The 27,951-nt window shown below is 39.7% G+C and overlaps 2 protein-coding genes across 3 annotated transcripts; one reads left to right on the forward strand and one right to left on the reverse strand.

The window, feature by feature from the left end:
* Positions 1-11,419, forward strand: MTERF2 (mitochondrial transcription termination factor 2). Its single transcript, XM_036252280.1, has 2 exons — positions 1-171; positions 7,837-11,419. Exon 2 carries the CDS (start codon positions 7,895-7,897, stop codon positions 9,050-9,052), a length of 1,158 nt encoding a protein of 385 aa, XP_036108173.1. The 5' UTR covers positions 1-171; positions 7,837-7,894; the 3' UTR covers positions 9,053-11,419.
* On the reverse strand, positions 8,189-27,927 carry TMEM263 (transmembrane protein 263). 2 transcript variants are annotated; one of them, XR_004958344.1, is made up of 4 exons: positions 27,769-27,927; positions 18,267-18,333; positions 15,701-16,160; positions 8,189-8,259 (listed from the first exon to the last, which is right to left on the reverse strand). XR_004958344.1 is itself a non-coding variant. In XM_036252281.1 (3 exons), exons 2-3 carry the CDS (start codon positions 18,328-18,330, stop codon positions 15,874-15,876), a joined length of 351 nt encoding a protein of 116 aa, XP_036108174.1. In that variant the 5' UTR covers positions 18,331-18,333; positions 27,769-27,927; the 3' UTR covers positions 13,328-15,873. The 2 variants fall into 2 exon arrangements, 1 of the variants encoding a protein (XP_036108174.1); XM_036252281.1 differs by lacking the exon at positions 8,189-8,259 and having other exon boundaries at positions 13,328-16,160.
* Between the last annotated feature and the right edge of the window lie 24 nt (positions 27,928-27,951).

The following is a 27,951-nucleotide window of genomic DNA, read 5'->3' on the forward strand; positions in this document are numbered from 1 at the left end:
TGGCTGGTGGCCTAGTTGGCGCAGCTGAGGGAAATGCGCCAGCCGCTCAAGGCCCTGGGCCCGGTTCCTGGTCTTCGGGTTCCCAGCCTCGGGAAACTTCAGCCGGTGAGGGAGGAAGGACCGCACCGGAACCGAGACTCCCTGCGCTCAGCGAGGAGCAGACGCCGACAGGTGAGTCGCACCATTTCCCCGCCCTTGGGGGTGGGCGCCCCACGCCCGGCAGCGCGTGGGGGTCGAGGGCCGTCAGCGCCGCCGCCTGGGCGGGCGGACACCGGGCGCTGCAGGTCGAAGCTCCTCGGGGAAAGCGCAGGCCCCACACGACGCAGGTGTGGCTTTCGATCGCTCCCCGAGATTCCCTTCCGTGGCCTTCGTTTTTTCCCATTGGGTTTTATTTGAAACCCAGCAGTTGGTACATGTTGTAGAAGTAGAACTTAATGAAGTTACCGGTGTTCTAGAGGGGCCCGTGTTATGAAAAGGGTGCATGTTACCGAGTGGATGTCGCTACTCAGAAATGTCTAGGAAACATGAAGTTTCAGAGACTAACGCACGTTGCCTTTGAACAAACACAGCAAGAGCATGGTTGTGTGCAGGGCCCAGGCTGAGGGCTGGACTCTGGAGCCACGCGGTTGGGTCTACATGGGAATACCAGGTCTGCCCTGTATTCGCTAGCAACCTTGGACAGACTGTCCAGTTTTCTCATGTTTAGAATGGGTTGTATGACTTAATGAGTTTTCTGAATACCCTGTGATTTATGGTATTAAATCATTTCATCTTCGCAGTCACCCAGGATGTAGTATCCCATTTTCCTCAGCTCAAGCCAAGGCGCAGAGAGGTGACATGACTTCAGGTCACAATACAGCATGGCCAGGAATTAAGCCCAGGCAGCCCACAGTTCTAGCCACTACACTAAGTTCCCTCATGAACTTGGTTTGTTTATTCAGTTTCAGTTGACAAACATTGATTTTATTCCTCTGTGGACCAAGTTCTTTGCTGGGTACAGGGATAAAGTAGAAGAGCAGTCAGGATCCCCCCACCCCCACCCCACCCCCCACCCGGCCCTAGTGCTTGCAGTCTCTTGCAGGTTGTTCCTATTTGGGCTCAGGGTCTGAATCCTGCTAAAACGAATTTGCTAAAATCTTTTGGAAAATAATGTTGGATTTTTGAAAGAGAGTCTGTGGCTATCATCAGGTTCTCCAGTGGGTCTGTGATCCAGAGGTATGAAGAAACATTTTAGTAGAAGAGCTAGTGTTAGCATAATGCCTGACACATTGTGTGAGCTTAAAATAAAGCCAAAAAACCACTGGTTGAATAAATGACAAACTTAGGAGGATCCGTAATGCTACAGCATCAAGAGCCGTTGCTCTAGAGGAGCACACACAAAGGTCACCTGACCAGGAATGCCTCCTAGACTCACCCACGTCAGCCAGGTGAAGGGTGGGGAAGCAGTTCACTGGAACATGGTGACCAGTCTCTGCCCTCATGGAGGGTGAGACAGAAACAACACATGAACAGCTGCAGCTGTGACAAGTGGCACAAAGGAACCATCCATGGTTTCATGATAGCCTAGAATGGGGACAGGAGGCTTCCTCTATTCATTCAGGTCTGGGAAGTTTACCTGAGAAAGTGACACTAACCTAGGAGTTAGGGGCATTTAGGGCATGGGAACAGTCCTCTGTCTTCAAAGACCCTGTGGTGGGAACAGGCAGAGCAGCAATTTTCAACATTTTTCATCTCATGGCACACATAAACTAATTACTAAAATTCTGTGGCACACCTGTATGGGAGAGCATAATTGCCAATGATATATAAGATAAGGGGTTAATTTCCGGTGTATATATAGAGTGCTCATACAACTGAACAAAAGGAAGACAAAGAACCCAGTTAAAAATTGGGCAGAGGAACTAAATAGACACCTCTCCAAACAGGACATACAAATGGCTAAGAGACATATGAAGAAATGCTCAACATCACTAATCATCAGAGAGATGCAACTTAAAACAACAATGAGCTATCACCTCACACCTGTCAGAATGGCCACTATCAACAAATCATCAAACAACAAGTGTTGGTGAGGGTGTGGAGAAAAGGGGACTTTAGTACACTGCTGGTGGGAATGCAGACTGGTGCAGCCACTATGGAAAACAATATGGTGTTACCTCAAAAAATTAAAAATTGAATTTCCATTTGACCCAGTGATCCCACTTCTAGGAATATACCCTAAGAAGCCTGAAACACCAATCAGAAAGAATATATGTACCCCCATCTTCGTAGCAGCACTATTTAACAATAGCTAAGATCTGGAAACAGCCCAAATGTCCATCAGTAGACAAATGGATAAAAAAGCAGTGGTACATATACACAATGGAGTACTGTGCAGCTGTAAGAAAGAAAGATCTCTTATCCTTTGAGACGACATGGGGGGACCTGGAAATTATTATCCTAAGCAAAACAAGCCAAACAGAGAAAGACAAGTATCATATGATCTCACTTATTTGTGGAATATAATGAACATAACCGTCTGAGGAATGGGGTAGTCCCAGAGATGTGGAAGTGGGGTACAGACTGACAATCCCCAGAAGAAGGGGTGGTGGGGGAGAGATAAACTACAAAATTTATATGCATGTGTGCATGAACAATGAACATGGACATCAAAGCTGGGGACAGGGCTGGGAGGGAGGGGGAGGGGAAAATCAGTGGGGGGGGAGGAGAAACATCTGTAACAAAAATAAATTAATAAAATAAAATGAGAAAAAATATATATAATTCTGTGGCACACCAAAAAATGTATTGTTTTGCCAATCTGACAAAAAAATAGGTATGACTTTTGATTCATTCACTCCGGATAGCTATTGTTTTGTTGGCTGGTGTCATTTTTTAATTTGACAATCTAAGGGAAAAGAGGCCAGTGCGCCTGACTAAATAGTCAGGTATTGCATGTTTCTAAAATTCTTGCATCACACTGGTTGAAAATCTGTGTAGTAGAGCACCAGGGACCGACTGAAGGGAAGCAGGTGTAGCTGGATAAGGTGAGGAGATGGAGGGCGGGGGAGTAGATTTGGGTGGCAGCAAAACCCGAAGAGGCTTTGTAGGCCATGGTGAGGCATTTTTATTTTGTTTTATGTCTTTATCCTAAGGTGCCATTGAAAAGTTTATTGCAGGGAGGTGACAAGATCACATTTTGAGAGGAAGCTGGAGAGAAGCCCAAGTGGATTAACTGAAGCTCCAGACAAGGACAGGCTCTCTGGGGGAAAAAGTGTAAGAAGAAGAGTCTAGAATCAATCCCTGAAGATGAGCCTGCAAAGGAGACAGTTAAAGGGAGGTCTGACGTGGGGGAAGGAAGAGGGAGAACCCGGAGAGTGGGGAGTCCTTCAAGTCAAGTGAGTATTTTATGGAGAAAGTGGTCAGCTGTGCCGAGAGCTGCAGAGCTCGAGAGAGAGGGACTAAAGCCGCTCGTTGGCTCCATACATGGAAGTTGTTTTTAGTGGAAGTAGGAGCAGAGGAAATGGAGAGAAAGAAGGATCTGCAAGAATTCACCAAGGGGACGGGAAAACGGGTTTAGCTAGAGGAAGAGCCATGGCAGTGAGGGTGGGAGCCTCAGAGAGGATGCAGCTGAAAGGAGTGAATTTGTGAGAAGGGGGCTCCAGGGCTCTTGGGCCAGGTGGGTTGGAGTCAGCACCAGAGCCGGGATTACCCTGGGTAATGAAAGGTGTAAGTGCAGAGAGCGGAGATGGCAGAAGGATTATGTATGGTGTGACGGGTTGCTCTCCTTTCTTTGTAGAGGTGAAAGGCAAGGGTATTGGGTAAGAGTGAAGTAGGAAACAGGGTTGGAGGGAAGCTGTAGGTCCGACTTGAGAAAATTTGACAAATTTGGTGGGGCATGTGCAGGAATAGTTGACCAGAGATTGTTTTGGGATGGTCTGGCAAGGCCAGAAATTAGCCTCCTCGCTCATTCAGGGAATTGCAAAATAATAGAGGGGTACGGATGAAAGCTACGGAGAAACAGAAGCTACATTTACTGTATAATAAAGGAGGCATTGCAGATCATGGGGAAGGAAAAGATTGTTTAAAAATGGTGCTTGGAGGTAAACTGATAAAATCTATTTTGATTCTCAACTCACAGTAATATCAAGTGAATTAAAGGAGCTAACCTTTAAAATTCAAAACTACACAGGGACATCTGGGTGAATTTTTATCTGATCGTCTGGTGTTTAAAAGCAGTAGGAATCGTAAAGGAAGGGGAACTGCCCTGACTACTTAAAATGAATCACTTTGTTCTGACTCATGTTCTACTGGACACGAGTCTTGAGGACATTATGCTAAGTTAAACTAACCAGACACAACAGGACAGATATTGTATGATCCCACTTATATGAAATACCACGAACAGGCAAATTCATAGAGACAGACAGAAAGTAGAATAGAAATTACCAGGGGCTAAGTGGAGAAAGGAGTGCAGAATTATTGTTTAATGGGTACAAAGTTTGTGCTTAGGATGATGAAAAAGTGGTTGTAGAACATTGTGAATTTACTTAATGCCACTGATAAAAAAGGCAAAAGGCAGGAATAGTTAATTCATGAAAAAGGCAATACAGGTTATCAAAACAATTTATTAAGAAAAGTTCAGCCTCACTAATAATAAAATAAAAATGTTTAAGTAGTGTTGTATCCATTTTCACATATGAAAAGTATAACTGATGAGAGAATCACTCATACTGCTTGTTAGAATGTCAGTTGAGATAGTTTTTCTGGGTAGTAAATTAACAGCTGAATTTCACGTAAACCTCTTCAGTAATTCTACTCTTGGGAATTCATCCTAAAGGAAAAAAATATGAAATGTGGAGAGATATTCAACATATAGCAAAAAGTTACAAATAGCTCCACTGCTCAATACTAGGAAATAAATTACAAAATGATAGTATATTCATCCCATATATCATGCACGCATTTTAAATATTTAGAGCATTTTTTATTCCAAGGTTAGATATAGTAGATAAAAGAATAACATATGGCCCTGGCCGGTTTTGCTCAGCGGTTGGAGCGTCGGCCCGTGGACCAGAGAGTTGGTTCGGTTCCCGCTAAGGGCACGTACCTTGGCTGCAGTTTGTCCCCAGCCCCATTTGGGGTCGTGTGGGTGGCAGCCACTTGATATGTCTCTTTCGCATCAATGTCTCTCTCTCTCTCTCTCTCTCTCTCTCTCTCTCTCTTCCTCTCTTCCCTCCCACTGTATCTGAAGATAAATGCAAAAAAATGTCCTCAGGTGAGGATAAAAAAATCATTAAAAAAAAAGAATAATGTATGTATACAGGCAAAAGTAGGTTTACAGTTGTGAGTCCATGAGAGTTTATTCTTATTTATTAATTACTGTATTACTACTACAACTGTAAACTTACTTTTATAACATGTATTGATTGTAGAGGAGCCAAAACTTTTGTACTTTCCACTTTGTTAGTCAACTGTGTTTGTTTATCAGGGAGTGTGAACTAGATAGAGCAAGACTGCTTTAATTGTTCGGACAACTCACCTGGACACAAGATAGTTCCTCCTGGAATAAGCAGGAAATGGGAGCCAACCCACTTTTCCCTTAGCCTCACTGGGCAGGAGCATCATGCGTGGTCATTGTGGTTCTAATATTTAATGATCTGTCATTTTCTATGACGTAACCCCCAGAGTAAGCCAACTACTTCATCTGGCCAAACACCGGGATCTGTTCCAGGCCTGGAAGAACCCTGGCTGCACGGGACTTACTGGGAGACGGTGTGTTGGTATCCAGGGTGGTGCCTGCTTAAGGGGTTTTCAAGCAAATTTTTGAGTTTCTGCAATTTTCACTTTATAGACTGAGTTTAGAAACTAACTTATGTATAAGGCAGATTTGTATGTTTAAAAATTATAATAAAGGGGATTAGAAGCATAGGGAAAACTGGACTTAGATGTCAAAATGTGAATAGTTGTCTATAGGTGATGGGATTATGAAATATATTTTTTCTACTTTCAGAATTTGGCAGATTCTCGATAGTGAGATTGTATTTATAACTACTTTTATAAACAGTTATTTTGCTTATAAAAGCATTTAAAATACAATTTTTACAACTTTTAGATATTCTTTGTAAATAATGTACTTCAGTCTAAAATACTATTTAAAGTCACATTTCTACAAGAATTTTAGTTCTGGATGTTTCCTAGTAATGGCTACCATTTATTGAGTATTTACTGCATACCAGGTTCTGTACAAAATACTTGACGTGCATTTTAACCGTCACACTATTCCTGTAAGATTTACCTGCTGCTCTATTTTACAGATGACACTATTGTTGTTATGACTAATACTTATTGAACATTGAGGCTATGTGGTAATTACTACTTGTTTACTTGTTTAATCTGAGGCCAAGTAACTTTCCCAAGATGAACCCTAATTAGAGCCGGGGCAGGGCCTGGGCAGTTCAGCTGCAGAGCTGTGCCCCTTCTGGCGGTGGTGCAGGAGTGAGGCCCGAGCCCGGGGCTCCGGCCTGGGTGTGCCCCTGCCCTTCCTCTTACTCGTACCTCCTTGCTGTTGAAAATCTGAGGTCTTCTCAGAAATTTAAAAAATGCTTTATTATTTATATCTTGGCTGTCGGAGAGTCACTTGAAGGAAATTGGTATTAGGAATTATCTGAAGAAAACTCTGGTTGAACCACTAGAAGTAAAACAGAAGCAATGCCCACATTAATTTTGGACATCATAGGCACTAACTGAGCTATTTTAACAAAAAGTAAACCAAAACGAGAACATTGTTCCCTATTATTTTTCCTTAGAGAATGGTCATTTATTTGGGTTAGTTAGGACGGGCTTGACAGTGAAGAGTCCTTGGCATACAAGGCAAAGGCATTATTAAGGGCAGGGGTTGGAAATGGCTTTTTTCAGTTTTCCTATGAAGACTAAGGGAAGGCTGCTAACTAGCCGATAACTCAGTACTACATTTTCATGATAGAGCCGAGACATTTCATTCTCAGGTACTAACAGTTAAAACCACAAACTAGGTATGTTTTCATTACCAGAAATATGAGAAAGTAGTGCATCAGGCACAGTACAGCCATGTCTAGGTAGCCCAAGCTGTCAAGTGGGGACAGCTGGTTAGACTGCTGTAAATGCATGGCCCCCGTTCCTCCGCCGACACGCATTCCCGTGGCTCCACTGGGACAGTCCCTTAGGCCAGGCCTCCTTCATTGTACCTGCTAAAACTTATTTTAATTCTGGGTTTATAGAAAATTTTCACACAATTCTCATAGAACACGTACATTTATTTACTTGTTTTAAATAAAACAAATTAACTGACTTATTTTGGGTAATATTCAGCAAAAATATTTACCCTGAAACATAAAATTGGAGATGAAGACCCCCCCTTTCTTAATTAGTATTTGCTTCAGCTAAACATCACCTTGAAAATGTAAGTTAAAAACAAAAAAAGTGTGTGTGTGTGTGTGTGTGTGTAAGTAATATATGTCTCCTGAAGAGAAATATATTAGAGTTGTAGGAGGGATTTGTGTCAAAATAATATCTGTGGTCTGTGAATCTTTGAACTTTTTGTGGACTTGCTACTGATCTATAAAATAGAAATAACTACTTAACAAGGTTGCTGCAACGCTGAAATGGACAGTGTATTTATAAAGTATGGCTAAGTTGTGAAGAGGTATAATTATTTTATCAATTATTTAAGAGGATATATTTAATATTTCACTAGTAGTTTTCCTGTCTAATTAAAATCCGTGTTATTTCCATGCTTGCTTCTTACAGCTCAAATTTGTGTTTGTGTTCTACAGGTTAACACCCCTTATGCTAAAATCTGTCTTTTCTTGCTTGCAGGCACCCTGAGTACATTCTGAGTCACAGGACGGTGGGGATCAGCCCGTGGATTCCAGGCATGTTGTGGAAGTTGCTGATGAGATCCCAGCCTTGCAGGCTTTGTACTTGCAGAAAGATGCTATCAGCTCCCAAATACAGACCTTTTTTAGTGTGCTTCACCTATACAACTAACAGTCAGTCGAACAAAGAAAATAAAAGAACAGTGGAAAAGTTCCATAAATTTTCAGTTGACATCAGGAAAATTCGCAGATATAAAGGGTGGGTCCTTTTGGAGGATGAAACCTATGTTGAAGAAATTGCAAATATTTTACAACAACTAGGTGCCGATGAGACTGCTGTAGCCAGTATTTTGGAACTCTGCCCAGAAGCCATCGTCTGCAGTCCAACTGCTGTTAACACCCAGAGAGAACTCTGGCAATCAGTCTGCAAAAACCAGGAAGAGTTAGTCAAGTTAATAGAACAGTTTCCAGAATCTTTCTTTAATGTTAAAGACCAGAAGAACCAGAAACTGAACATTCAGTTCTTTCAAGAGTTGGGACTCAGAAATGTGGTCATTAGCAGATTTTTGACAACTGCATCTAGTATTTTTCATAATCCCGTTGAGAAGAATAAGCAAATGATAAGGGTTCTCCAAGAGAATTATCTAAATTTAGGTGGCTCCGAGGCTAACATGAAAGTTTGGCTACTGAAGTTATTAAGCCAAAACCCATTTATTTTGTTAAATTCTTCTGCAGCTATAAAAGAAACACTGGAATTTCTCCAGGAGCAAGGTTTCACAAACTTTGAAATTCTCCAGCTTCTGTCCAAACTGAAAGGGTTTCTTTTTCAACTTGGCCCAAGAAGCATACAGAACAGTATTTCCTTCTCTAAAAATGCTTTTAAATGCACAGATCATGATCTGAAGCAGTTAGTTTTGAAATGTCCTGCCCTTTTATATTATCCCGTCTCTGTTTTAGAAGAGAGAATTCAGGGATTATTGAAAGAAGGAATTTCCATAGCTCAGATAAGAGAGACGCCCATGGTTCTTGAATTAACACCACAGATAGTACAGTACAGGATAAGGAAACTAAATTCCTTAGGCTACAAAATCAAGGATGGACATCTAGCAAATCTAAATGGAACGAAAAAAGAGTTTGAAGCTAACTTTGGTAAAATTCAGACCAAAAAGGGAAGGCCATTATTTAATCCTGTGGCACCATTACATGTTGATGAGTAACTTGCTGGCTGACATTGCTTCTTTCTGGCCCTGCAGAGTGAAATTTGGTACCAAAGAAACACTATTCAGGCAGTTTGTAGGCACCAGTAATTTTTTTTTGTATATGCCCCTAGCGGGAACCGAACCCGGGACTCCCTGGTCCGCAAGCCAACGCTCCAACTGCTGAGCCAAACTGGCCAGGGCTGCACCAGTAATTTTAAGAACTTACTTAGCTTCTCAGTTGTGTGTAAAATATCTCTAAGTAAATAATCTCCAACTCATATGCTGTATTTTAATATATAAATTGCATTTATTTTAAATGAAATTGGTCATTTTGACCTTAAGCTATTTTTTAAAAATCCTATACTATTAAATGGCACATTGGTGTGATATAAGTGAATCATTTCTAAGAAACTGACAAGTGCACTCGCTTAACTCAAAGTATGGATACATTTTTTTATTCATATAGCACATTTCATTTGGGATTCAGACCCAGCCTTCTTCCTCACCACCAGCTCTGAAACATCACCACTATGGTCTGAATTCTGTAGCTTAGTGTGAGTGAAACATCAGCAAACTTGTAATACATTTTTTAGAGAAAGCTGATTTTATCTCCTGGTTGGAATAAATGAGTATCTTTCAGAGCCAAGTATTACTCATCCAAAAAGAACAATTAGAACTTACTTGTAAGGTCAGCTTTTTAAAATTTGACTAGTTTTCTCTCATGAAATGCTTTTAAGTGCATTCATTACTTCCCCCGTTTTACAGATGAGGAAACTGAAGCTTAGAGAGGCCCTTCAGCTGCCAGGTGACAGCCCAGATTTACTATGATCTGACTTCTTTTCAAACCTCGTAAATAGAAAAGGGATAGCTTATGAGTTGGCATGAGAAAAGTCACCCCTACCTGACCTGCCAAAAGAGTGAGTACCAACAAATTTAGGGATTTTTATAAAAAACTTCTCTGTAAAATTCCTTAAATTTGAAATGATGCAGTTTATAGACATTTGAAGTAAATGGACCATTTTCAAGAACTTTGAATATCCAGGTCTGCCCATAAAAGGGAAAGTGTGTGATGGTTGGTCCTGAATTTAGTACCATTTCACGTTTCTATTTCTAAATCTTGTTCCAAGATAAACACTACCCAGATAAAGACTGGCCCACTTTCAGCTGTGGAGTTTGTACTTTTTAACAAATACACAACCAAACAGTTGACTGATAAACATCTGTACACTGATGGGCATGGCCGTTTCTTCAGGAACATATTATGAAAAATGCAGGCTATGTCGTCATTCAGCAAATGCAAGTAGCCCCCACTGCCCAAATCTGTTCAGTTCCTTAGGAGAGTGAAGGCAATCTCTCTGCAGCACCAAGTGCCAGACACACTGCTTTGCAACCCTAAGAGTTAGGTACCATTGTTTACTGGTCTACAGATGAGGAGCCTCAGGCACACAGAGGGTTACTCAATCACCCAAAGTCCCAGGAATTCTGTTCAAGAAAGGCAGTCAGTGCGGTGGGGGCAGGGGGAGTGGGGCAGGTAAGACGAGCATTACAGGTCCACCGAAGGTGCAATCTCTTACTCCAGTGTGATGGGAAACCCTTAGAGAAACTAGCTTATGCTTGTTGACCTGATACAATTATCAGTGGTGCTCTGTCAACTGAGTTTTCAAATACATTATACATTATGTGGTCACCTTTTAGATGTCAATTTTGAAATGTCTAGTAGATATCTGAGCAGAAATGTCAAAGAGGCAAATGGCAAAGTCCAGAGTTGTGAGAAGTCAGGACTGGAGATTGCTATCCTGCAGTCATCTGGTTATCTGCATATCTATATAATTTAAAGCTATGACTCATGATGAGCTTACCCAGGAACAAAGTACAGATTTGTAGTAGTGGCTGGCCTATCCTGGAAAGGGGTGACCAGAGGAAGAAGTCTGCCAAGGAAAGAGGGCATGGTCAGTAAGGTTGAATGCTGTGGAGATGCCAACTAAGATACAGACAAGTGACTAATGGGTTTGGCAAACAGGAAATCATTAGCTGTCCCTACTAGGAGTGATTCTGATAGACTGAGAACGGTAAGGCAACTGGAGTGGGTTGAAAGATGAAGAGGAAGAAACTGCGATTCTTCAAGAAATTTTACTGCAAATTTTTTTTTTTTTTTTAAGAAAGCAAATACTATATATTTGTTTATATATTGATGGGTATGACCCAAGAGAGATGGGTGAGAGATGAAAAACTGCAGGATTCATATCCTTGAGGAAGTGAAGGTGGGCAGACTTTGGATAAGAGCAGAGATACTAGTCCTGGTCCATGGAGTGTGGGAACAGGTGTGGGCAGGCTGATGCAGTGGGTGGTATAAGGCAGGGGAGTTGCTGTCAGAGGACAGTAGAAGGGGGAATGGGGAGTACATATAGCAGGAGGGTTGGAAGGAGGAAATAGTCATCTTGAGGAGTGGGAAAGTGAACATACAAGAGGGTATAGAACAAAGTTTGGCAGAACTGAGTGGCCATGTGTGCTTAGTGGCCATTAATTTACAAAGAGCCTAGTCAGTACAGCAGCAAAATTTAGGGGTGTAGGCCCAGGCCCAGAGAACCAGAGGCACTCTGGGTTTTAGGAATAACATTTGTCACTTACTCTAACTTGAAAAGATTAAGTGTTTTTTTTTAAATCTCCATTTGTGGTCAAAATTCCAGTATGTTGCTCTGGCAGGTTTGGCTCAGCAGTTGGAGCATGGGCCTGCAGACCAGAGTCCCAGGTTCGGTTCCCGCTAGGGGCACGAACCAAAAAAAAAATTCCAGTATGTTGACTTTATATTCCCATAGACTAAATCTTGTTACATGTTTTCTTCTGTAAGCCTTTGAATCTCTCCCTTTTTCCATTCTTGCATTCTTATTCGAATATATAAATAAAATTTAACATATTCAAAACCAACAATGTAGCAGGGGGCCACTCGTACATAAAACACTAGAGTCAGCCCTGGCCAGTTTGGCTCAGCGGTTGGAGTATTGGCCTGCGGTCCAGAGAGACCCGGGTTCGGTTCCCGCTAAGGGCATGTACCTCGGTTGCAGTTTGCCCCGGCCCTGGTTGGGTCGTGCGGGTGGCAGCCACTCGATGTGTCCCTGCACATCGATATTTCTCTCTCTCTCCTCTCCCTCCCACTCTATCTGAACAAAAAATGGAAAAATGTCCTCGGGTGAGGATAAAATAAAAAACACGAGTCAAACTTTATTTCCTGTGTGAATAAAGGCTCCGGTAACAAAATTAAATGATTCCTGCAAGTAATGTATATGTAATTACACTAAACTAATTTCGGTGGCAAAATGTAATTAGCTGCCAAAATAAATATGGTCCCAGGAAGACTCCAGCGAGTTCCAGTAGACAGCCTGGTAAATCTAGCACACAGGCAGCACTGAATGCCAACAGCAGAATGAGGGACTCGTTACTGAGCAGCCCCATTTGTTTCTGGACCTAAGCTGGAGAAGTTGTGGCTTACACTAATTCAAAAGTGATACTGGAAAGTCAGCTAACATTGAGTTAGCCGGTTCCATATCTGTACAAAGAAAATAAAGATACTTCCCTCATTGAGATTAAAGTAGATAATGTATGGACAGCATCTGGTGTGTAAGCAGATGGCCAGTATGTATCCATTTTCTACCTTCCTCCAACTGGTTCCTGTCCCTCTGCGTCACTTCTATCCAATGAGATGTCGAAGTTGGTCCCACAGCTATCTAGGACAGAGGGAGGTGCTCACTACTTTGTAACTTCATCAGTTCCCCAAATTTCAGACTGCATAGGAATCACCTGCAGAGGTTGTTAAACTGCAGCCCTGGGCCCACTCGGCAGGGATTCAACAAGTTGGGGTAAAACCTAGAAATCTACATTTTTAATCTTTATTAGAGTTGTTTAAAATATATTTGCATTTGCCCGGCTGGTGTGGCTCAGTGGTTGACCCATGCAGCAAGAGGGCCTTGGTTTCCGGTCAGGGCACATGCCCAGATTGTGGGCTCGATCCCTTAGGTGGCGTTCAGGAAGCGGCTGATCGATGTTCTCATCCATGTTTCTATACCTCTCTCCCTCAAATCAATAAAGTATTAAAATATATATATTTGCATTTCATCTATTGTGTTGGCATCAAAATACATATTCAGAGATGTTTTATCATTTCTTCATTTACATGAAAACAGGCTACAGTACTTTCTGAATTGCTATGTAACTAAAATTTTTAAGAATATTCTGTTTTAAAATTTATTTCCTTAGATCTTTATGAAACATTTCATATTTTGTAGATCATAGTGCTTTATTAACAGATTCATGTATTCTTTTCCCATTCCTTTAATACAAAAAAAAATCAATCATCAGTTATTTTCATCTGAAATGTCTTTCACTAAGTGCAGGACTCATAATATCAACATTATTAGATCAGTCATTCAATGGGCCACACAAGTTTGTCCTCATTGTGCCAAATATCCACTCAAAAGATAAGCTGAATAACAGATACCTCCAGGTATATACAACCTTAGTTTCTTGAAGTGAACTAGTACTATTTAACAGGTCAAATTGCTAATCTACAAAAATAAACCAAAAAAGACTCAAGTGTACAGCTATACATTATCAAATGGCAAGTTCATTTCAACAAGAACTTCCATAACTCCATTTGTACAGTTCTCTGCTATCACTGCAAAAGCTGCTCCTGAACAAAGTTACAGTTTAGAATTTAAACTCGGTAAGATAAAATGTATCAGGTGGCTTTTCTGTAGCAGAAATTAATTACAACCATTTTCCTCAAGCAGTTTTAAACACAAGCAAAGTTAAAAATAAATATGCAAGCATAAAATAAAGTCTATATTTAGAAATTCAGGTACAAAGCAGAGCCTACGACTAGAGAAGATGAATTAGAAATATAAACTAGCAATGAAGCAATAACTTCTTTCAAATAGCAGGAAACAAGTTCTCTAATACCATTATTTAGATCTTTATTTTTATTCATCTATTAATTTTGGATTAAGAAAAAAACCTTTGCTCTTTATGACATCTGACCAGATATACTGACAAATATACCTTAAATAATATGGCATGAAATAAACAGCCATTTAATTTCTGATGAATTGAACTCCTTAACGACTTTTCAGTTTTGTATACTGTAGAAAGGCCCAGAACCTTTGTAGATTTGCTTAAAATCCCTGCTGGTATTTATGAAAGCTTTTAAAAGTTATGTTCTTATCCATTTGTTAATCCACATTATTAATGTAAAACTCTCTGTCGTTTACAGATAGACATTTAAACCTTGGGTGCTGGAATTATCTGTTTCAAATTCTCAGGAATGCTATTTGACTTACTCACTCCACGGCATCATACCTTTCCTCCCCTCCCCTGCAAGGCAAAAACAAAACAAAACTGCGGAATGGAGGCAAATTTCCAGGCTTAAGTATAAAGAAAACTAAGATATTTTTCAGGCTGGGATTATAACTCAGTTAAAAGAATGCCAAATATATATGTGCCACTTTAAAATTTTTTATGAAACGAAAAACAAAACAATGAATTTCAGCTAAGTCATATTCTTTGAGAATGAGTGAGACATGATGAGATATGTTAAGACATGAGACACTTATCATCCACAATCAAAAACTTCAAGTCCCTGCCTGAAGTTGACCTGGAAAATGGTAAAAAGTCTACAGCTGCTTTAAAGGATGATGAGATAACATATTTTAAAAGCCTATAAACCAATGAAAGCACTTATATATATTTTACATTCAAAACTAATCCATGGAGCCCATTTCATTCCATTTAAAAGTCAGTCCCCACATAGTTGTGGTTCTTTTACCAAGTATTGCTTTTAATTTAAGCCATCCTAAAGATACAACAGGTATGAAAAATTCTTTTTATATCTTAGATGTGCTAGGTAATTTTTTAAAAACTTAAACTTATTTGTTCAGATAACTCCTTTTATCTGAAACTCTTCCAACATAGCTTCTGACCAGCAAAGAAATATTCCTTAGGCACTGTGAGGTGTACTGATGATGGAACATGAACCCAGGTTGAAGCATACAGTTTGGTTACAACTACTGACAGTTAACAAAAAGTTAATCATTTTCTTATCTGCTAAGAGCAAGAAATGCCTTTACCCCACAACTCCTGAGATTCTTCAAGAGGGAAAACTGATTTCACAAACAACTGTTAAGAGAATCCATATATAATTCTAAGAACTGCACATATTTAGGGTATTAGGAAAAGATGTTTTCTTTTGTAAGGCATTGATGATTAAATTATAATGCATATCTAACAAAAGATGATTAATACTCAGGATCATAAAACCATTTGTCTTTTGTTTTAAATTTCTCTAAATCCTGCTACTTTTCCTGGCTTAAATAAGAAAAGAATAACTCTTGGCCTAATCAACTATCATTATAAAAAAAAAACTAAGACATCTGAAACTATAGGCACGTCAAAATTACAGTTTATGTAGTTCAAGGTTCCCTTTTTAAGGGACAGATGAGTTACCTGGCACATTATACATATGGAACTGTAAAGATCATCCACGAAATTCAACATTCACATTTTTAGTTAAACTAAAAGACTTATAGTAAATATTCAAATAGATCTTCAGTTACAACTGATAAGTGTAACATTTTACCAGATAAAAAGCTGGAATTTAAGTATGAGAAACCTTCATACACTGTGCTAGTATTGGTCTCTTCTTTTTAGACGAAAGCCAGTCATCAATACTTTCAACACAGCAGTTTAAGAAGAAGAATGTCCAAAACAGTTGACTTAGTTGTAGTCCAAAATTTAGCAATTCAATGCCACTGGCATCATAATGCTGTAGAGAGCAAACGTATCTCCGTGTCTTAGTCAGATTTGTCTTTCTTCTTTCCTGTTAAGGGCACTTTGTTTACAACAGCAGACCCAACAGCTGTAACACCTCCAGCCACGGCGGACACACCCCCTTTCACCAGCCCTATTCCCATGGAAGGCACAGTTGTAACAGCTGTTTTGGTCACCTCCAGACTCTTTCCACCAATCCAAGCCACACCACCAATGGTGGCACCAACAGCTCCCTTTGTAACACTGAAGATACCCCCAGTCACACGGGACAACATGCCTGGTTGCTGCTGTGGGTGATCTTTCATTGAACCTAATGAGAAAATATAATGAGACAGTTAAATACAAGTCTTTACAAGAACAGTAGAAATCATTAAGTAACCTAAAACTCCCTAACAATCAGGAGGTTGTTTTGAGAAGATCAATCACATTACAAATTCTCATGTTCGGCAATGGTTAAATTTATAAAAACAAATTTTTTTTATTGAAACTATTTGAATAATAAGCCTAGTTAATACAAATATTAAAATAGCTGAAATAAAAGGCTTAAGACATAGATGTACATTTGAATATACAGTAGTCATCCCTTATCTATAGTTTCACTTAAGCAGTTTTATTTACCCACAGCCAACCATGGTCTGAAAACATTAAATGGCAGATTTCAGAAATAATTCATAAGCTTTAAACTGTGTGCCATTCTGAGTGATACGATTAAATTTCGAGCCATCCCTCTCCATCCCGCTGAGGAGGTGAATAATATCAGTGTCCAGTACAATAAGAGAGTTTGAAGAGGGAGACCATGTTCACATAACTTCTTTTACAGTATATCGTCATACTCGTTCTATGTTATTATTAGTTATTCCTGCTAATCTCTTACCTTGTCTGATTTATCAAGTGAGCTTTATCACAGCCATATCATCAGTTATTTTTAGAACATATATATATGGCTGTGATAAAGCTCACTTGATAAATCAGACAAAGTAAGAGATTAACAGGAATAAAACAGTGTTTATAAGGTTCGATACTATCCAAGGTTTCAGGGATCCACTTGGGGGTCTTTGAATGTATCCCCTGTGCGTAAGGGGAACTACTGCATTAATGATAAAATTATGATGGAAAAAATTACATAACTGGTCATTCTTTTATAATTAAGGTCAAGGTCATTGCACTAGGAAAAGGGGAAATCCTGATTTGATGATAAAACAGACGACTGCTTCATGCTGAATACCTCATGTGGGTTAATGCTGCTATGCTACATTTGATGCACCGGCATTTAATGAAGACAATTTTTCTTTAAAACATTTTCTAAGTTTTAAATTTTAGTAGAAGATAATGTTTCTTAGTCAAATCAGATAAATATTAATGCTGTTGATCTCTTTAATTACAGCGTGCTTAACTACCACCATATAAATGATCTGCTTTGCAGACTACTTCTGTTTAGCAGGTTGCCATACACAGCCACTCCTGAGGCTTGTTCTCTTCCCTGACAGTCATGCTCCTGGAGAGCCTTTATCTGTCTCTTTCCTGGAGATTTGCTCACAAAGTCCTTATCATTTTCCCATTGAGCCCTAACTTCTTTTCAAAACTCAGGGTTCTAGTCCTAAAAAATAAAGCAAGGAAAACAGGTGAGCTAATAATTTTCTAGGCTATTTCTCCACCAAACTAAACTCAAGCTGGTTACCTCCATCCTCTTTTAGGCTTAAGTATGAACTTTTCATTGTGATTATTTTCTAATGACTTCCTTTTTGTCTATCAACACAAATATAGGAAGAAAGTTTTGGACAGTGGATAATGAAACTGGGAGCAAAATACAATACCTAGGGCTAGAAATTCAGCCCTAGCCTCCTCCCAGCGACACCCTTGTCTGTCTTCTACTGTAGTCTGTCTGGTCTGTCATTACTTCATTCCTCATTCTCCAATTCAATTCCCTTTCTTACCTATTATGACTGTCCTGTACAAATATGCAGTTGTCCAAGGAGATCACTATTTGAATTAAGTATAATAATACTCTGCACCAAAACCATAAATAAAAAATGCTTATGGGCATTTTCTGTATACAGTTGAGGCATTTAGCTGCACAGTTAGTGTTTCCAAGGATTTTTCAAGTAAAGGTAAGAATAGAATGATTCATGATATAACAATTTTCAAATTAAAAGATAATTTAAATAAAGCAGACTCTAAGACAATATATAGTATAGGAAGACAGAGCTAGATCTTATATAATAAAACAGTTACTTTATGTCCCCATTCACCAAATCAGTGTTTTTGAGGCTAAAAAAAAGGTTTTCATCAGTTATTTTTAGAACATATTTACTAGCAAGGTAAACAGGTTATATTACTTTAAATTTAATGAAAACAACCAGAACTTTGATTCAGTAGGACATTTTTTCCATTCTTAATGTTACAGATGAATACTTACCTTCTGGTGGTTCATCACTAAGGTAAGATGGGATTTCTTGTTGATTTTTATCTGCCTGATTCATGATCTAAAAAACACACACATTTCATTTTAACTTCAACATGTGAGACTGCTGATTGTCAGATGCTCAAGAGAACTTATATGCATGTATGCATACCCAATGGACAGAGACAACAATATTGGGGGGTGGGGGAGCAGGATGGGGAGGAGGATGTCTGGGGGGGAGGAGAAACATCTGTAACAAAAGTAAATTAATAAAAATTGAAGAAAAAAGAAAAAAAATGCTGAATACTATTAAGCTACCAAAAAATAAATAAATAAAAAGACTTAATCAACTTTGCCCTGGCTGGTTTGGCTCAGAAGTTAGAGCATTGGCCCATGCACCAAAGAGTCATGGGTTCGATTCTGGTCAAGGGCACGTACCTCAGTTGTGGTTCAGTCCTCAGCTCTGACGGGTCCTATGGGAGGCAACCAGTCAATGTGTCTCTCTCACATCAATGTTCTTCTCTCTCTCCCTCCCTCCCACTCTATCTGGAGATTAATAGAAAAATATCCTTTGGTGAGGATTAAAAACAAAAAAGATTTAGTCAACTTTATTAGGATAAACAACATTTGAAAACACCCATCACAAGACTACTTCCTCTTGTTTCTCTCCTACACTGTGGTATTTAAGATGTACTTCCCCCCACCCCCCACCCCTTGTTGATTTTAGAGAGAAAGGAAGGGGGAGAGAGAAAGAAAGAGAAACATCGATGAGAGAGAACATCGATTGGCCACCTCCTGCATGCCCCCTACTGGAGATTGGGCCCACAGCCTGGGCATGTGTCCTGACCAGGAATCAAAATGGTGACCTCTTGGTGCATGGGTCAACGCTCAACCCATGCCATGCCAGCCGGACTAAGACATACTTTTAATTACACTAGTGGGCAATATAAATCTTATCTCAAACACCAACCAAAGAGTGGTAAGCTTAGTATAGTACAAGCTATCCTTTGTTGTTACTGCTGCTTAAACTTAAATTGAGGATGATTAACTGAAAGGAAGTTGGAAGGTGAGGGTTATCATACAAACATTTTAACTGCTTCTTACTACAGAATATTGGCTAACTTAACTGTAATTTATTTCACAACATAGAGAAAAACCTATACTATGACCAAAATATGTTTTATCTGAAATTTTTCTAAAAAGACATGACATCCTTCTACAGAGATGACACCATCAGTCTGAATCACTAACATGGATTTTGATTACATTTTCATTGTTGTTTTTAGAGCTCTTATGAATAGGTAGCAAAAGAATTCAAAATCTACTTTGAAAAAAAAAACCATATGTACCATGATTACCTCTAAATACAAGTAGTAAAAGAACCTAATCAATAAAATAAAGCTATGCTAGGATGAAGAAAACATAAACTTTCTTTTTCCTTTACTATTTTAAAATAGTTGCTTTTATAGTAACTTGACTAAGTAAAGATAAAAACAAGTCAAGACTGGTCTAAAACAAGGGTGGTGGTCCCAGAAGTCAACTATGTATTTCCTAGCTATAAAATCACGGAGCCTAAATTATTGTATCTGTGCATATACAACAAAGATTAAAAGGATACTGTGAAATCCTGCTATTTGTGACAACATGGATGAACCTTAAGGGCATTATGCTAAGTACAATAAGTCAAAGAACAGCCAGAAAAGTATGGCAGAGGTCTTGTCAAAGGAGACAGCAGGAGAGGAGGTCACAGAGTGAGGTCTGGATTGCCTAGGCCCTAACAGGCTATGGTGGTGGTTAGCTTTTAACTCCAAGTGGAATGAAAGCCAGTGAAAGGCACTGAACAGAGAGGAGTGATGTGTTCTGAGGCATACTTTTAAAAGAAAATGCTGGCTGCTGTGGACAGAATATGCAACAGGAGAGCAAGAATAGGCAGAAAGACCTATTAGGAGACTTGGCATAACATTTTCAAGGTTCAAACATATTGCAGCATGTTTCAGAACAAAGTGGTTTATTTTAAGTGGTCAAAGGAAAGTCAGGGAAGTTTCCTTTTCCTTAATGATTCCTAATGTTTTTGAAGCACCAGATGATCAGATCAAAATTCATCCATATTTCCTTCGATAGTTCAATAATTAAGGCCAAAAATGTTGGTGGTAAATGAGTCTGGTAGAGGTAGTGGTTGTGAGAAGTGAGATTTTTCAAAGGTAATTTTAACTTTGTGTAATTCAACTTGCAGTGCCCTTAAACCCCAAATCCCATGTAAGATGGGACTTCACAATACCCACAGAGTCAAGGAGCATGTCAAGTGCTTAAATAAATATCTTTTAGTTGCTGTAGTGATTCAGGTCACTTATCAAGAACACCTAATCTTATGCTGGTCTGGTTTGTGAATTTAGCACATCATCCTCTACACACTTGAGATTTAAAGTAATAGTAAAGACATGTAATCTCTGACAAAAAAACAAAAAATGAAAGAATAGCAGGAGCTGCATTACTGGGAGGAGTTCTTGGCTGAGTTGCCTTAATTTTAAAACCCTCTTAAACCAGAATGTTAAATTTGTTTTCATTCATATTCATATTTCTTTCATTTATCTTCATGGTAAGGTCACGAGGAGTTATATAGCACAGTATTTAAGGTTCTGGGATCTGAGAGCTGGAGTCTGAATCCCAACTTGCCAATAAACTGTATGGCTAAGGACAAATAACTTCACAGATCCTTGTTCAGGAAATATAAAATAGAAATTAAAGATATTCTAGCCCTACTAGAATACTATTTAACAAATTCAAAACAAAGCACACAGAAATTCCTGGCAGAATCTATGTGTCCCTTCCTAAGAACAACTATTTTGGAGCTACCTTCTTCCCACTAGATTTAATTCTTTCCTAGGAGAGAAACTTTATCTAGCTTGCTCATTGCTGTAATCCCAGTATCTGCATACCATACACATACAAATCCAGATTACCTGATCACCAATCAATAGAGGCTACTATACCCTGTACAGAAATATGGGGAAATTATACACACATTATACATCTTACATATTTTAGCAGGAGTTTCAAAACAGTTGTGATAGTAATTGCATGCATTTCAAAACTACCCTCTGTATATATCCCACAAATCCCTACTAAGAGTCTTACATTTTCCTAATAAAGAATCCCTTTTTTAAATATTCTTAATTTTTCCTCATAGATCTTCTAAATTTAAAAAAGAAAAAGACCACCACTTAAAAGATAAGAACGGCTTTATACTATGATGACATAAAAGACGTGAAAATTCATCTAAATAACAAATGGACTGACTTTATCCTCCTGTAGGTAGGCAGTGTGGAGCAATAAGCAGAGTAACACTGTCAGACCTGTGGTTTAATAAGCGAACTGAAGCCCTGGCCGGTTTGCTCAGTGGTTAGAGCATTGGCCCACTGACCAAAGAGTCGCAGGTTTGATTCTGGTCAATGCATGTACCTCAGTTGCAATTAGATCCCAACCTTGGTCAGGGTTGTGGGAGAGTCAACCAATCGGTGTCTCTCTCTCACATCAATGTTTCTCGCTCTCTCTCCCCCCCCCTCTCTCTTTCTCTCCTTCCCTCCCTCTCTCAGTCTGTCTGAAGATAAATGGAAAAATATCCTTGGGTGAGGATTTTTTAAAAAAAAGGTAAATGAAGCAACAACAGATAAGGACAAAGAGATTAAATACAGTAAGTGACTAATTTAGTAGTCCAGTGAGACGGAATAACAGTCTGAACTCTACCAGTTTTTCCTGTCTAAATAAATGTTTAGTCCAAAACCTTAGAAGTTACCCTTGATTTCCTCTTTTTTAACATTCCCACCTAATCACTGAATATTGTTGCCTAAATAAATCTAGCATAAGACTACTCATCACCTCTACTGCTACCAATATCAGTTAAGCCATCATAATCTTTCTTACTTGGACTACAAATCTCTTAACTGGTCTCCAAGCCTCCACCCTTGGAAGGCTAGATCTTTCGGTCTAGCCCTGTCATACATTGCTTAAACCTCTCCTGCTGCTGCCTATTTTTCTTAGAATGAAATCCAGAGCCCATCCCTTCACCTCTGAGGCCCGATATCTAACCCTCCTCTAACACTCCGATATCATTTCCTACCATTCTGCCTCAGGCTCATTCCAGTCTAGCAACACAGGGGCTTCCTTACTCACCTTCTCCTGAAAGGCTCTTGGCCAAAATATATGCATGGCTTACTCAGTTACCTCCTTCCGGTCTTTGTGCAAATGTCCCTTTATCAAAGGTCTTCCCTGACCACCTTATACTAGGTAAGCAGGCTCCTACCCCTCTCCCTATCATTATCACCTAAACCTGCTCTATCTTCTTCATTGTGCTTATTGTCACTTGATATATGTATCTGTTCACTTTGTGTCTCTCCCAATTAGAAGGTAAGCACCATGAGAACAAGGCTTGATTTTGTTCACTGTTCCATCCCGAGCCATAATCAATGCCTGATACAGGGACATGCAAGCACTTGAATTTTATTGTATGAAGTAGAACATAACTTGGAATATTAATGTTATATAAAAGAAGAATATATGTTGTAATTTTTCTAGTATGAGCAGCTAAACAGACAGGTGATAAAGACATGAGACAGACAAGGAGAAACAATTTATTTCTGAGAAAAGATGGACTTTTAAAATTGCATTTTACTGTGGTAAAAACACTTAACGTAAGATCTATCCTCTAAAAAATAAGTGTACAATACATTATTATTGACTACAGGTATAATGAAAGGATTTGTTTTTGAACAGTTGTGTATGAGATGCCTTCAGGGCATCCACAGATGTTTAGCGGGCATTGGATTTAAAGGGCTTGAAACTCAGCATGAAGTTTAAATTGAGATCTTGAGAGTGGTTTGAAGTGATAGCTGAAGCTGGGGATGGGGGTGGATATGATCAAGGAAAAGAGTTATAAGAGACAGAAGTAGACTGGTAATTGAACTGCTCATATTTAAGAGATGAGTGAAAGAGAAGCCAACAAAAACAAAATACATCTGAAAATGAATAGTCAAATGAGTACAGCCTCATGGAAGGCAAAAGTTGAATTTATAAGCTTCCTAAAAACATACACAGTGCAGACATTAAAATAATTTATGAAGATTAAATACTATGGGGAAATGCTAATGTTACATTTAGAGAATATAAAAGGCCTACATCATTGATCCAACTTCTTAAAAAATGCACATAAAAAGACTGGAAGGAAGTATACCAGAGTTGACAGACTGCCACTAAGGGGTGGGGAAAATATTATACACACACACACACATATACACACAAACATACATACATACACATATATATGGAGGTCTACAAAGTATTTCTAGAGAGAGAGAAATACATATTTAACACCTATATTTAAATTTTCTCCCATAAACCGGTATTGCTTTTGTAACTAAAAAAAAACAAAAAAAAACAACATATTTTTAAGCCTTAGAAATCAATGATATATATAAAGGTATTTTTAAAGCTTATACAGTTCATCTACTTAGTTATTCTAGGTTTTCATCCTCAGATCAAGTTGATCATCTGAAAACAATGTACTTCAATCACAAAAAGCTGATTTGGGGAAAGTGACATCACCGAGTTTTATTCACGGTTGTCCTTGGGAAGGAAACCCTGACTGACAGCTTTATGTGGGCTATCACTACATTAACTATACCACACTGTTAAGGAATTAACCTACATCACTAGCTTTGACATGGAGCTCTACAGAAGAAATTTATTTAGAGGTATTCATAAAACCTTTTGTTTCCCCAAAATATTTAGCATGTTTTCTTCTCTTTGAGATCTATGTACTTTCCTGAACAAAGATACAAAGATGTGTTGTCTCCTTTTCCCTTTGGCTTCCAGGAAGCTTCTAGCTAAAATTCCTGCTCAAGTAGGTAAGTTCCTGTGGCCTGCATAGTTGTGTCCTATTCTCCCCACCCCCAACTCCACACCTCCTGGAGACTTCACTCTTATTGCTATTTTCCCTGGTCTTCAATTTGAATATTTTACTTATATTCTTACCATTTTATTAGTACATGTTTTTGCTGTAAAGTGACACAAAGTATTTGTGGAATAAGTGGGATAAAAATATCATCTGTATCCACATTCTTTTGTTGTTCTTGTTGTTAATCCTCACCGGAGGATATTTTTCCATTGATTTTTAGACAGAGTGGGAGGGAGAGAGAGAGAAACACTGCCTCCGATAAGACCCTGACCAGGGCCAGGGATTGAATCTGCAACCCAGGTACGTGCCCTTGACCGGGAACTGAACCAGAGACCCTTTGAGGGCCAACGCTCAACCACTGAGCCCCACTAGCCAGGACTGTATCCACATTCATTTTAAGCACCACAAAAGAAAATACATACCAAAATATGGTCCAGATTTTTTACTAAAAAAAAAAAAAACAAAACACTTTAAGCTAGAATCATGCTTTTCAAATGCACATCTTTAAGATTAGGCAATGGTATGCCAGGGGCTTCAAGAAACACCGAGAGACCTGATGCATGCATTTTACTACACAGTAACTGAAAATACTATTTTGTTTTTAATATATACTAATTAAAAAGTTAAAAGTATTTAGGAATCTTTAAAGATTACTAGACTTTCAAGAAATTTCATTCTTGCCAGCAAAGCTGGGTATACTCAGATTTACTAGTTCTTTTCTTCCAGCCCAACCACATTCCCACCTCCCCCATGACTTTGCTCTTAAGTTGGGAGTATTTTTGGCAGAAGAGTTTGAAATATAGGAATCTAGATAGTATTATACAGAAACATACTTCAACATACACTTGAGTCCCAACTATGTGCTAGGCACCCTCTTAGGCACTGAAGATTTCAGTGATTAAGGACACACAGGAATCCTCTCAACCAGAGTTTACAATCCAGTCTGGATACACTTTCCCTGAATTTATCAATTTAGTTTCATCCAAAAAAAAATATCTGCTCTCTAGGAATCCATAATGAAAAAAGTTTCTATTTTTAAAAATGTACTTTTCTAAAGAAAGTTAAGACAGAAAACAGCCTTTAGGGCAGAACAAAAATTTAACGTATTTTATGGACAAACCAGTTTTACCATTTGGTCTTCACATGTGAACAAACTATACCAACTTAAAACTGGTTATAAGTGTGTGCTTTCTTAAGAAATTGAAATATGAAGGACTTGTCCAGTACAGTAGTATCATAGTTATAGCAGCCTACAAATATATTGAGTAATGATTAATAACACTATTCCCTAGAGGATAATTTCTTCCAATAATAGAAATAAGTAAACAATGCCTCTTACGAAGCTTTCTTTTTTAAAGGAAAACAGATGAATCAATATTGTTTGTGGATATCTGTAACACTTTACATATATGTAAAGTTTTCATTAATAATGAGAACAAAGTCTGAAAATAGTACATAACTTTGCCTGTGGCTAACCCCTCCCCTCCACCAAAGGAAGCTAAACAGCACTAACAAGTTGTATAAAGCCTACTACAAAATACAGTGTACAACAGTTTACCTTCAATGCCTCTTCAAAAACCTATTATTAAACAGTAAGTGCTAATTTCCTTATATGAAAAAGAATATAAATGAATTAGCCAAATTCTTCTACATAGTCTATATATAGGAACTTTGCCACATCCTCACTACCATGTGAGGGTGAGTTCTTTGCCAAACAACTATAAGGAGTTTCAAATATAGATTTATACAGAGCTTTAACACACATACACCAACAAGCAGTGTCTGGTAAAACACCAGCTTACTGTTTTTAGGCTTCTCTAGCTAACCACCTATCCTGCACAGGCTGCTTTTAAAGATGGGCCTTGCCTATTAAATCAACAGCAAATAGACTACAAGAAATGTACTGAATCTGGCCAGAAAGAAAAAATAATCTGCCAGTAAAACTTGTGATTACCTAGTGACAAGTAACAACTGACAGTATCAAAATGGCAATTTATAAGTGTTGCCCTTAACCAGAAATACAGTAGTACACTATCAAACCAGAGAGCCAGTATATCACCCGTCTTCACTAAGTTATTACCTCATTAGTTCAACAGATACTTGTGTGCCTACTGTGTGTCAGACACTGTATTAGGTACTGGGGTTTCAGCCTGAATGAGCATGTAAAGCCCTACTCTGAAAATGTTTATATATATAAAACTCAGTGAGCTATCTTCAGGAAGTAGCAAAACAGCAAATACTCAAAAACTGAAACAAAGAAAGGTAAAGATTTTCCTGTAGTTAAAAAAAAATCTAACACACACATAGAACTACTTTAAGTTTTTCTAACGATGTGCCTACCTGTAGACAAATTTTTAATGAACATGGTTTCTGATACATGTTCTAACAATGACTACAGAAATGAAAGTGTAAAAAAAATAAAAACAGGAGACATATGGGTTTATTAAAGGTCACCCCCCTCTTTAAAAACAAAAAACAGGTATGGACACACACAGGCATGTATTTGTTGATGCATCAATATTTCTAGGGAGTTCTTTAGATCACCCACACCACTTGAAGTTTTAAAGGCTAAACAATAGCATATAATCACAGGTAGTAAATATTTTCATTTGGAATTAGCACAGTGTAATAGATCACATAAAAATTTTCCTTTCTGTAGGTGTGTGTAAGTAAACATTTCCCGGCGGCCGCTTCTCCCCACACTGATGTTCCCTTTAGGTACTAGCAAGTTGGTTTTTTTTTTTCCCCTTTAGCAGAGGGAGTGACGTGGCAGGAGAGGCAGAAAATGACCCTGGAGGACCGTGGCCACGGCTGCGCTCAGCACCTCCCTCGGCTCCACGTTGTACACCCAGGACACCCCCACTCCCATAGGATTCCAACACTGCTGTCTTCTTACATAGAAGAGGGCATCTGATTGGAAGTGGGAGCTGGGGACCAGTCTCGAAGCTGCGTGTGCTTAGCAGGCACGGTTTTAATTCAGACTCGGGAGGCAGTGATGCCACCGATGGGTTCTCCAATGGTCCCCAGTCACCCCCTAGCGCCGCCAGCGCCTCTCTCCAACCCCACACTTTCAGGTTTAGGTTAGGCGTGGAGGTAAGAGCTTTCCTACCTGGGAAAAGCGCTGGCAATGTCCACTGGAGACCACGGCTCGTGTGCCCGAACCCCAGGGCGCTTTATCAACAGGTCAGGAGTCAGCGGGGCGGGGGCCCAGCACACAGCCTCTCTGCTGCATCCCTCTCCTCGCCCAGGCTGATGACTCCCCCGTTCTCCCAGCATCACACCCAAGGAGCTGGGAAGTCAGGCGGAGGCTCCCGAGGGGAGTCCCCACTCTCAACGCGCGGCGGAGGAGTCAGGGACAGGTGAAGAGGGGCTCCGCCAGCGAACCTCCGTCGGCCCCACAGCATCCAGCCCCTCCCCCTTTCCTGCTCAGCGCTCCCAAAGGCCCCTCTCGCGGCAGCCAGGCCCGCAGGGGCAGGCGGTGAGGTGCAGGAGAGCTAACGGAAGAAGGCGACAGAGAGGGGGGCAGGAAGCCGGGACGGTGTCCCCCACCCTCCCAGGTCGACTTACCGCCGGGATTGGGGGCTGCCTCCTGGCTGGGCAGAGGGAGCAAGCAGAACCAAGAAGAGCTGAGGAGGCCTGATCGGCTGGCACTGCCCCAGGCGATTGCGGGGCGCCTCCTCAAGCTGTGGAGCCGGGAGACTCCGGTGACGGCGGCAGCGGCCTCTGGCTGCGGACGTGGCGCCCGACGCG

The sequence above is a fragment of the Molossus molossus genome, unplaced genomic scaffold, assembly GCF_014108415.1.
Source record: "Molossus molossus isolate mMolMol1 unplaced genomic scaffold, mMolMol1.p scaffold_m16_p_10, whole genome shotgun sequence".
Lineage (NCBI taxonomy): Eukaryota > Metazoa > Chordata > Mammalia > Chiroptera > Molossidae > Molossus > Molossus molossus.